The 11,779-nt window shown below is 34.6% G+C and overlaps 1 protein-coding gene across 1 annotated transcript in view; it reads right to left on the bottom strand.

The window, feature by feature from the left end:
- Positions 1 to 11,779, bottom strand: part of BDP1 (BDP1 general transcription factor IIIB subunit) — a 110,555-nt gene that overhangs the window by 51,844 nt on the left and 46,932 nt on the right. The window contains exons 13-19 of the mRNA XM_019631162.1: positions 11,022 to 11,217; positions 10,094 to 10,227; positions 5,340 to 6,366; positions 3,173 to 3,360; positions 2,509 to 2,731; positions 1,117 to 1,292; positions 147 to 354 (exon numbers count right to left, since the gene is read on the bottom strand). Of these exons, the coding sequence (XP_019486707.1) occupies positions 147 to 354; positions 1,117 to 1,292; positions 2,509 to 2,731; positions 3,173 to 3,360; positions 5,340 to 6,366; positions 10,094 to 10,227; positions 11,022 to 11,217 (2,152 nt within the window). The remainder of the gene's footprint in view (positions 1 to 146; positions 355 to 1,116; positions 1,293 to 2,508; positions 2,732 to 3,172; positions 3,361 to 5,339; positions 6,367 to 10,093; positions 10,228 to 11,021; positions 11,218 to 11,779) is intronic.

Below are 11,779 nucleotides of genomic sequence, written 5' to 3'. Positions count from 1 at the left end.
TTCAGAATAGTAAATATGAAACAAAACTAGATACATTCTGCATTCATTGATTGTCAGATGCCTACATTTTAAGTCAAGTCTGAGCTATCATTTGATATGTCAATATGCATTAAAAGCCTCAATTTAATTACATAACAATAACTCACCACAGTCAGAAATGTTTTAGTTGTATCTTTTTGTAATATTGTTCTTTCTTCCTTAATTATGCCTTTGGCTTCACCTTTTTCCGCTATTTGCCTCTGTCCAGCCTTTCTTATGTTTGGTCTAGGTCTCTGAAGTCGTCCCCTTGCTGGTCGAGCAGTTTGGATAACACTTTCCTTCATTTCTTGTTGAGAAGTGTTTATATTATGAGTCCTAAAAAGGAGGACAGGGAAAAACAGAGGGAGCTTAGCCGTAAAAAGATGAAAGCTACTGTAAAATCTGAATTTCCTCTAATAGACTCTCTTTAAAAATGTTTTATACCATTAAAGGAAAATTACTTTCTGATTGTATCTTATTTTATATAAGAACAAAGTTATTTCAATTCTTAAAAGGTATTGAACTTGTATGAGGTACTTAGAATATTCAAATTGTGGTTGCCAGGAACTGGAAGAAGTCGGGAATGGGGAGTTATTGTTTAATAGTAGAATTTCAGACAAAAATTCTGGAGATGGATGGTGGTGATGGTTACACAACAATATGAACGTACTTAATGCCACTGGACTGTACACTTAAAAAATGGTAAAAATTGTAAATTTTATATGTATTTTACCACAATTTTTTAAAAGGCAAATAATACATACCTTATATATACGTATTTTTAAATACTGTACACTGCTTTGTGTAAGATCTTAACACATTGTGGACCGGTGACGCAGATTTGCATCTATGTATTTAAACACCCCGTCCTCAATGTGTTAAGCAGCGAACTGTGAATATACGCAGGAGAGCATTAAAAGGTAATGAACTCAATCTGATTTTCAATTTTAGGCAGTCTGCCATATGAATACAAATAAACCAAGTACAGTATTCTTTATATTCACTTTTAAAATACATTAACACATCTTAATAAAAATGAAGAAATATCTGAAAGAACTCTGTCTTATTTTAGATTTTCAAAGGACTATCACTGTTTACCCCACAGAAACTGCTAATTCCTTTTTCTGGACTTGTGTAGACTGAGACTCCTCTGTAGGTTCACAAGAACTTGAAGGTGAAAGGTTCTGTTCAGTCTGTAGACATGGTAATACAGCCTCATTCTGCCTGTGGCCTGATTTGTCTTTTTCTCTTGATGTCATTAGGGAAGCCACATCCTAGAAGGCAGATAAAAAAAATTTCATTGAGGGTTGGGAGAAGTACAGGGAAATAGGAATTTTCATATACTATTAGAAGAATAAGTTATTATTGTCTTTGTAGAGGACAATAGGGCAAGTGTATTAAAACTTGAATTCCCAGTGATTCCACTTATAGAAATGTATCATAAAAATACTCAAATAAGTTCCTAGAAAATTATATACAAGGACATTTGTTATAGCAATATTATTGCCCCAGAAAAAGAAAAAGCAAACAAAAAAATGGTAACAGGACAAATCTCTCAGTAGGGAATTAAAAAAATAAATTATAATTTCTTTATAATGCAACAGTACCGGGGCCATTTAAAAGAAGATAAATTTCTATATACCGATCCAAAAAGATGTTCACAAAATTGTGTTAAGTAAAAAAATCAGAAGGAAAGTTATGACATCATTTTTCTAAAACAATGAAAATACCCTCACGTTTTATTATTTATATAAATAATTGTCTATATAGAAAAGTCTAGGTGGGTATATTAAAAATTGCTACATGATTAACTTGGGCGGGAGAGATGGGACATTATAAACGACTTCTGCTTTTTAGATTATATATTTTTTCCAATGTGAAATATTCATAATCAGAAAAAAATAATAAAAGGTGATTTATCTTTTTAAATACAAGGAGAAAAAAGTACAAATGTTCAAGCATTGTAAGAACTATGCTTTTTTAAGATGTAAAAAATTTTAATTCAAAGAAGTACTTACATGTTTACAACACTTAATTTATGAGTGTTAACACTTTATTTCAAAGTTTTTGATGTTACATCATACAATCTTAATCTGTTATGGACCAAGTAAATAAAATATCTTTCACTCATATCAAGCTTTAACTTTTTATTTTACCTTCACAACAGAATGAAAAAAGATTTTCATTCCCATTTTTCCTATAAAGAAACTGACTGCATCATTTGGCTGTCGTCACAGAACCAAAAGGTCATAACTTGAACTAGAGCCCAGGCCGCTTAAATGCCTTCCCATGACACACTTGCCCATCATCAGAGATTTGAGATTCTTACACAAACAATGTGGAACAATGAGGCATATTACGTACTGCGACAACAATATCACATGCAGTAAAAATTACATGAGGAAATATTGGTGAAATTTTAATTCCAGGTGTTTTACTTCAGTAAACATAACAACTAAAACAAAAACCTCCATCTTAAATATCACTCACATGTTGAGAAGGGAGAGGATTCACTTGTTCATCACCCTGTTGTACCGTAACAGTCTCCATTTTATCTGTTTCCAATTTCTTCCCAGGTACATATTTTCCTGCTTCCGTAGTCTCTCTCTTTAAAGCTGCTCTTGATAAGTTTGGTTTTGGTTTTTTGAATCGAATTCTCACAAAAGGTGCTGGCTTGACTTCAAATGGCTTCTGTTCTTGAGGAAGAGATTTGCTTTTGGAACAAGGATTATCAAGCTTTAGAATGAACTGAAGGGCAGTGGGAGCAGTCTTAAGACAACCTTAGAGGTTGGCGATAAACATTTAATTCTAATTCTTAACAGGAAAACAAATCAGACTATTTAGTAGATCCTGAAAAACATGAGTGGTACAATCCAGATATAAGCCTAGGAATTATCTTTGCACAAAGAAAATACAGGTTTGTCACACTCGTATTGACTTAGGAGTGTGTGTTACATACAATTGTGTATGTTATTCATTCTCACAATCAACTGTTAGAATGACCTCGATCTTCACTCCCACTCTTCTCAAAACCAGCTTAAAATCTCTAACACTGTATTATAGACATTATGTCTTAAATCCTCATTTAACATAATTTGCAAATATAACTTTATATGCTTTTTCTTTAAAAGCACACAGACCTATATACTTGTACCTTAAATTCATATCTGAAAACTTCTCTAGAATATCTGGAGATTGCATCCCATGGTCTTCTGTTTTATCATGCTCAGAAGCCTGAGAAGAAGTCTTCAAGTGACTCAACTGACTTGATACTTCCTTTTCAGAACTTCTCTTTTCTTCTACAGGTGTATGGACCATGGATGGCACTTCACTGTTGATGTTCTGAAAAAACAGTCACAGTAAATCCGCACATATACAAGATTCCTTAAGCATTTCAAACAAAAGCCTACTACATTCTCACTGCTTTTCTTTAAAAATCTAGAAGTTTGTTTTTTTTAATTTTTAAATAAAATTTACTTTACAAATGTTAAAACATAAAATTCAGGAAGAAAACTCTTCTTTTATGTTGTGTATTATGATTTTTCCAAACCACAAATGCCATTATTACCTATCCAAACAAAACAAGTTAGAAAAAAAGGGTCCTCAAAAACATTAGAAGAGCATGAACTTCAAGTAACTGAAAACTTTAATGAAAATAACTTTAAAAAATGGAGTAAAGTGGGGTGGGGCAGGAAAAAAACAGGAAAAGTGATAGATATGGCCAAAAGAAATAATTCCAGTGTATGTTCATACTAGAGTTAGTAAATTCAGTCCAATTTCCTATATTCCTTTTATCTAAAAGACTAACTTTAAAGTGACATTAAGAATAGTAATTTTTGCAGCCTACTGAATGGAAGAAGATATTTGTCAATGATATATCTGATAAGGGGTTAATATCCAAAATTTATAAAACACCCATTCAACTCAACACCAAAAACACAAACAGCCCAATTTAAAAATGGGCAGAGGATATGAAGAGGCATTTCTCTAAAGAGGACATACAGATGGCCAACAGGCATATGAAAAAATGTTCAACCTCACTAATCATTAGAGAAACGCAAATAAAAACCACAATGAGATACCACTTCACTCCGCGGTCAGGATGGCTATCATCAATAAATCAACAAACAAATGCTGGCAAGGTTGTGGAGAAAAGGGAACCCTGGTGCACTGTTGGTGGGACTGCAGATTGGTGCAGCCATTATGGAAATCAGTATGGAGGTATCTCAAAAACTGGAAATGGAACTACCGTATGACCCAGCAATTCCACTCTTGGGTATCTATCCAGAGAAACCCAACACGCTAACTCGAAAAAATATATGCACCCCTATGTTTATTGCAGCGCTATTTACAATAGCCAAGACTTGGAAACAACCGAAATGCTCATCGGTAGACAACTGGGTTAAGAAACTGTGGTACATTTATACAATGGAGTATTACTCCGCTATAAAGAAGAATGAAATCATACCAATTGCAACGATATGGATGAACCTAGAGACTATTATGTTAAGTGAAATAAGTCAGTCGGCTTAAGACAAATACCATATGATTTCACTTATATGTGGAATCTAAAAAACTGAATGAACAAGCAAAGTGAACAGAAATGGTCTCAGAGATAATAGAGGAACAACTGATGGGTGCTAGTTGGGGGGGGGGTGGGGATGAGGGAGAAAGGGAAGGGATTAGACAACATAAATAGGTAACTACAATATTGCCACAGGGATATGAAAGACAGTTCAAGGAGTATAATTAATAATGTTGTAAATATTTTGTAGGGTGTCAGGTGGTCACATCTTGTTAGGGAGACAGCATCACAGATGGGGTAGAGGCTTGATCATTGCACTGTACACCTGAAGCTGATGTTGTATAATATTGTATGTCAATTATAAGTGAATATATATATATAGTTAGGGGACGTGGAGTATAGTGGGAGTGGAGTCAAGGGAATTGTAATAGATATGTATGATATTGGGGGGGGAAGTGGGGCAGCGGATTGGGGGAGGGGTTTATCACTTCGAGGGGTAAAAAGTATAACTATTGCACTGTGTTGTACAGCTGAAACTAATTTTTTAAAATGTGTATTTCACAATAAAAAAAGAATAGTAACTTTTCTATAATTAAAATTTTTAAAAACACTTTTTTTTAAAAGAATCTATGGTTTCTTCAAGGTCCTGAAACACAGAATTTAGGGCTGGGAAAAACTTTAGGCTCTTGAGATTTTAACGACTGTTGAACGTAAGGGCAATAATCATGAAATTATTTTGATAAGGTTTCTCTGAAAGAGTATTCAAAACAATTTTAAAGGACAGAAAAATACATACTGTTATATTCAGTGGAGGCAAAGTGCCGCAGTCCCCACTGCTGCTCTGCATTGAATCTGTCTCAGTTTGTCTCAAGGTCCCAGTCTCCTCTGGTTCCTTTTCCCTTAGAGAAATGTCTATTTTTCCAGTTTTTTTCAAATCTGTTATTTCTTCGGTAGCACTGATCTCCTCTGATCCACTTTTCCTCAAGGGAATTTTTCTTCCAGTTTCTTTCAAATCTGCCTCTGTTTCCTCAATGACAGTCATCTTTCCTGATACCTTTTCCATCAGAGAAATGTCTCTTTTTCCAGTTTCTTTCAAATTAATCTCCATTTCCCCTATAACACTGATCCCCACTAGTACCTTTTCCCTTGGGGAAATTTCTTTTTCAATTTCTTTCAAATCTGTCTCCATTTCACCTATAGTTGTGACCTCTGGGGCCTTTTCTCGTGAGGATATTTCTAGTTTTTCAGTTTCTTCCAAATCTGTCTCTCTTTCTTCAGTGACATCAGTCACCTGTGGTATCTTCTCCCTTGGAGAAATCTCCCTTCCAGTTTCTTTCAAACCCGTCTCCACTTCACCTACAGTGTTGACCTCTTCTGGGGCATTTTCCTGTAGGGCTATTTCTCTTCTTTCAGCTTCATCCAAATCTGTCTCTCTTTCCTCAGTGGTATCAGTCATCTCTGGTATCTTCTCCCTTGGGGACATCTCCCTTCCAGTTTCTTTCAAATCTGTCTCCATTTCCACAGTGATGTCAATTGTTTCTGGTATCTTCTCCCTGGGAGAGATGTCTCTTCTTTCAGTTTCGTTTAACTCTGACTCCATTTCCTTAGTAGTGTTACCCTCCATTGGTACCTTCTCTTTTGGTGAGGTTTCCAGTCTTGCTGCGGTCTTTTCTGCAGAGGCAAGAATATCCTCTGGTACCCCTTCCTTTGAGAAAATGTCTCTTCTTCTAGATCCTCTTCCTATATTTGGCTTTGGTTTCTGAAATCGATTCTTTAGAACTGGAATTTGTTTGAGTGTATTTGTTTTATTATCCTCTTGAATACTATTTTAAAAACATAAATAAAAGATACAGAATCAAATTTTAAACCAGACTGCCAGCTGGAAACATAATGGTTGGGAAATCACTAATAAAATACCAGGAACTATCAAAAAAAAAAAGAAAAGAAAATTAAAGAAGCCCGAAGAATATCTGGATAAAATTTAAAAATTAAAAGGGAAAAAACAAATTCCATCTTTTGGAATTATGGTAAAATTTTGAAATAATTAAATATATCTAGTTATATAGAAATATAAAGAGAAGTCCATCAATAAGGTCAATTAGAGTAACTGCTAACTGGCCCTCAGTAGTTTCTTCCTAATTGTCATCTATACCATCCTTTGTAAATATGGGCTGAGAATGACTCTCCAGTCCTTTATATTGGAGCTAGGCCAATTTGTGTCTGCTGTTCCTATATCTTGCTCCTACTATCCTTTACACAGATATATACCTTTCCATAAGAGTTAAGAACCTCATTTATATGGCCACACTTGACTAGCATCTCAGACAGCTGGGTGGACGCATGATTTGAACAAGATACAACCTTATGATTGTGCCTCCTCACTTTTTAAAAAGAATTAAAAATTAGATTTCCTGTATAGACATTTCTCTAAGAGCTGTGACTTCATAATACAAATTGGGACTATAAGCAAAGATTAAATAAACAATATTTTGCAGTTGGCTGAATGTCACTGGGCATCCAACAATCATTTCTAAGACAAGCAACTTGTTCTCTAGAAAAGCAGCAGCACCTCAGTTTGTGTTTTATCAAATACTAGATGGAAAAACCCATAAAAATATATAAATGAATGAAAGAGTTCTTAGTGACTGGTTAAGAAAGGTTATTAATCTCAAGCAAAAGCTAGATCAAATGAAACACTAGATTTATTCAGCAACGTTAGTCTGAATAAGTGTAGATACGTAACAGTTTTTTTTTTAATATTTAAAACAATGTTACTGCTTGTTTGAACTTGTCTAGGTCCTCACCTATCTTTCTTCAATGAAACAACTGTTTTTCTTAATGCAATTTTTGATAACGCAAGGCAGGATGTTAGGAAAAAGGCTGCTTTTCAAATTGTACTTACGTATATAATTGAGGTGTTTTATACCTATCATTAACTTCAGTAATTGATAATGTTCAATGCAAAAATGAATAAAGGAAATTTACTTTGGTTAATCCTTAGTGGATTTCATTCTTTTTCTGACTTACGAACTTTTCATCTCCAACTGGAAATATCTAGCTTTCAGTGAGGTTCCAGTGCTAGCAATTTTCTTTGGTCATCATGGGAAAAGATACACTATCTTTATAAAGTCACATTTTAAATACTAGCATATTCTTGAAACATATAAATGCTTTAAGCAAACGCTTTATTAATAATTTCATTACTTCAATATAAATTCAGACTTTAAGATACAAATATGCAACGTTATGATTATATTCTACGTGCTTAGATTGTCTCTAAGTAATAAAAGGACTTTGATAAGCTTAACTTTTATGAAGAAATCGTAAATATCACATTACTTAGAGTTCATGAACAATCAATAAACATATAGTTCTAAGCACCTATTACATGCCAGAAAGGCCAGGTGCTAGGAACTGGGAATACAATGGTGAACAGTACAGAACTCCTCTCACAGAGCGCATATCAGCTGCACAATTAACTGAAGGGCAGTAACTCAATTACATTATTTCCCAACTTAAAACATGCAATGGTCACACACTGTCTCCACAGATCACAAAATTTAAGGAGTAAAGCAAAGAAAGAAAGAGGACCACAACTGGAGAAAGTAGGAGAATGCATGTGCCCAAAACTATAAATCTGTTCCATGGTCCACATATGCGTTTTTCTAAAATAACAGTTTAAGAATCTATAAAATAGTCATAAACCTCCATAAGATAACTCACCAATCATGACTCTAATCTCAAAATATTTATTTATATGAAGTATACAAGATGCAAAATTAGCCTACAGAAATGAGTTTCAAAAATATATTCACTAATTTATCTAATCAAGTAGAATTTTTAATGCATTCTTCATCTCAGAGTCTCTTTCTCTATTTCCTCCTTCTCTTACACAGCATCTTGAACAGCTCAAGTGTTTGGGGAGGGGAGAGAACTGCCTATAGATAGAAAGAGGCATATGATTTGATAAAACACAGAATCTTAGAATTGTTTTTAAGGATGTTGGAGATTCAAAGACCAGGAAGATCACATGACAAAACAGGAAGGGCACTGCCTTGGAAAGGAAAGTTGTTGAGATCAGGCTGGATAGTAGTTATAAACAATATCCATCAGGGTCCTAGAACCCAAAGACCACTAAGGGAAAAACTTAATTTTCTACTAGACCACATGAACTATTAAATAGAGTCTAGCAGCTTAAACTGAAAAAAATATTAACAAAAAATCCAAACTGTCAGATATCTGTAACCAACATCTGTATCAGAGATATGTAACAAGTAATGCCATTGTACAGAGATTCTGTGGCAGAGTAGTAACAGTTTGGGAGTGGAGGAAAGAGGTATAAGAAAGGAAGTAAGAAGCAAAAGAGTAGAGGGAGAAGCGAGGAATAAAGGAATTTTTCTGTCTTCTAATAAAGATCTTTAAAACAACTCAGGAAGGGGCCGGCCAAGTGGCGCAATGGTTAAGAACTGGCTTGGGACGCCAGAGGGCCCCGGTTCGGATCCCACATATGAGGGCCAGTGACACTGCCCTCTACAGCTAAGATACTGAACAACAGCTCAACCTGGAGCTGGGCTGACATGAGTCGCCAGTGGCGCAGGCTACAGCCCCTGTGGCAGTGGGTTACCATGGGCTACCGTGTGTAGCCAGCAGCCGCAGTGAGCGGCCGTTCAAAAGCTGGCGACTGATCTGCCTCACCCGGGAAAAGAGCAATGATGGTGTCAACTTGGGCCGGTGAAGCAACGTCCTCCACAACTAGACTGAAGAACAAAATGACAGCAACTTGTCTGTTCCCCTTCCCCCAATTCCCCAGCACTGTTCCCATCCCCCCAATTCCCCAATTAAAAAAAAAAAAAACAGCTCAGAAAGCCTAGCTTTCACTCTCAGGTTAGGTATTATTTAAATAGCCTAATACGGCTATAAGAAAGTACAGGATAGGCCAGACTTTAAATGTAAAGATTGGAAAAATAATAATTGTGGAAACTAGATAATAGGTACATGGGAGTCCATTTTCCTGTTTAATGTGCTTTCATACACATCAAATATTCCCAAAAAGAAAAAAAAAATTTTAAGTATACTAATAATTCCATCAATCTGGTTTGCTGTTCTCCAGAGGGGAAATAAATATGAAAAGCTTTGGCTATGAGAAGTATGGATTTTTACACAGGGGTTTTACATAAAATTTATGTAAACCTTAAATAAAGACAATATGCGATCCATTTAATCCCAAAGAAAAAATAAGAAAATTAGCAGTTTCACATTTGGACATAGACATCTAATTTAATATGCATGTTAAATGATAAAGCGACCCATGTTAACTCAAGGTCTAATTTATGATGAGTAGCTCTCTTCAAATCACCCATAACTGGAAATCAACAAGAAGGTCACGACATAAATTGTCTTGAAAAACGAAGTTATATTTATAAATATTATATAACTTGATATACAGAAAACAAATCAGTCTGATTTGCTTTTGCTTTTAAAAAAGGATTAACAATTTTTAAAACTTTATACAAAATTCAAAAGTTATGTAATCAATAAGATGAGGCTTACCTTAGACATTCATTAAGAGCCTTGGGCTCATCCAGCTGCACATTTTGAAAAGAATTATCTTTTTTTTCAGATTCTGATGTGATGTCTTTACACTCAAAATTTTTACACAACTGATCTTCTATTTGTTCAGGAGTCTTAATAACAAACACATTTTTAAAACAGTTTTAGGTTTCAAAATGAAACAACCATTTATAAAACAGTTCATTTTGTCTAATTTGAGTATAAGGAAAATGGTAAACATTTCGAAATTATGAAATGATATTCAAGGGACACTTTTTAATTTTTTTTTTTAAGGTATCTTAGAAAATTTCACAAGCCACACCTTTTACCTCATCTCAAAACCTTCATTTTCCTTCCAGTCAGAAAGCAAGTAACTGCTTCAGTCTCATCTGTAAAAATTATTCCCTGGGGTCTATCTATCTGAATCATTCTTATTATTATAATCACATTATAGACCTTGGGAACTATAACAAAAGAAATTAAAATCTCAAATTATAACAACTGTTACCCTTACCACAAAGAATAGTTATTATGTAAATAATCTAAAATCTATAATCTTTGTTCTTAGAATATCTTAGAAGGATGCTTTTAACATTTTATTTTGTTTAAGTCAGAGTAAAAATTCACATATCTAGGCATTATTTTCAAATGGAAGAGTAATTCAAACACCTGCTGAGTAACGGGGAAAGAAAGTCCAAGTATGAGGAAAGAGGGAGAGTGAAGGCCAACAACGATGCATCACATCAATGCTCAGAATCCAGAGAGCTGAGAGCTCAATGGCTTTACAATTAGTAAAGCTACTGACTATGAGATTTCGCCCTTGTATTTCATGAACAATGTACATAATCATATAGTATTGCTGTTTTTAAAAGGGAGTGAAAGGAGGCTTATGTACTTAAAAAAAACTGGGAGGAACCAGAGTACTTACATCTCTATTAATACAGGATTCATTTTCATTCCTTTCTACATTGGCCCCAATTTCTTCCTGTGATGCAAGAATTTCTTTTCTTTCATCAGCTTTACCTACATTTGGCTTTGGCCTCTGAAATCGGCCCCTAGTTAGTCGTGCAGGTCTGAAAACCTTCGGCTGATCATCTTTCCGCAGACACATTTTTTCACTCAAACTAAAACAATCACAAAGGAATAAAATCAATGGTTATTCTGAAGTCACACACTTGCTTTTCAGTATTCCCTTCTCCCAGGTATAAAGTAAACAATTTGTAATATAAAATAATTCATGAGTGTGCTCAAGAATGCCCTCAAAGATATTTCATGCTTATACACCTTAACCCTTTGGAACAGACATAATCCTGGAAGCCTGAGTATAAAAAGCATTTTAAAATCAAATTTTTATCACAAAATTTAAAAAAGCTACACCTCACAACCATGTAATACATTTCCCACTCAGGATACTACTGTGTAACGTACACCTTCACGGCACTGGAAACAGATGATGACATAGGTGTACACTCCATATCCACTGGCTCAGATTCATCCTAGAGCAAGGACTATTCTGGATATCCATTGCAGGTTAAATATTCCCATTTGAAACCTCTTGCTATAAACAAATTTATCCAGAAACATGTATCTTAACCATTAATTTATCTAACAAGACTTTGTTCATAATCTTGTTAATGAGTTGAGGAAGAAATGTAATTGCTAACTCAATGGACCCATGTCGTAATT

This window comes from Hipposideros armiger, unplaced genomic scaffold (assembly GCF_001890085.2).
Source record: "Hipposideros armiger isolate ML-2016 unplaced genomic scaffold, ASM189008v1 scaffold_984, whole genome shotgun sequence".
NCBI classification, from domain to species: Eukaryota; Metazoa; Chordata; class Mammalia; order Chiroptera; family Hipposideridae; genus Hipposideros; species Hipposideros armiger.
Note: the sequence above shows the minus strand (reverse complement) of the source record. Positions and strands in the feature narration are given on the sequence as shown.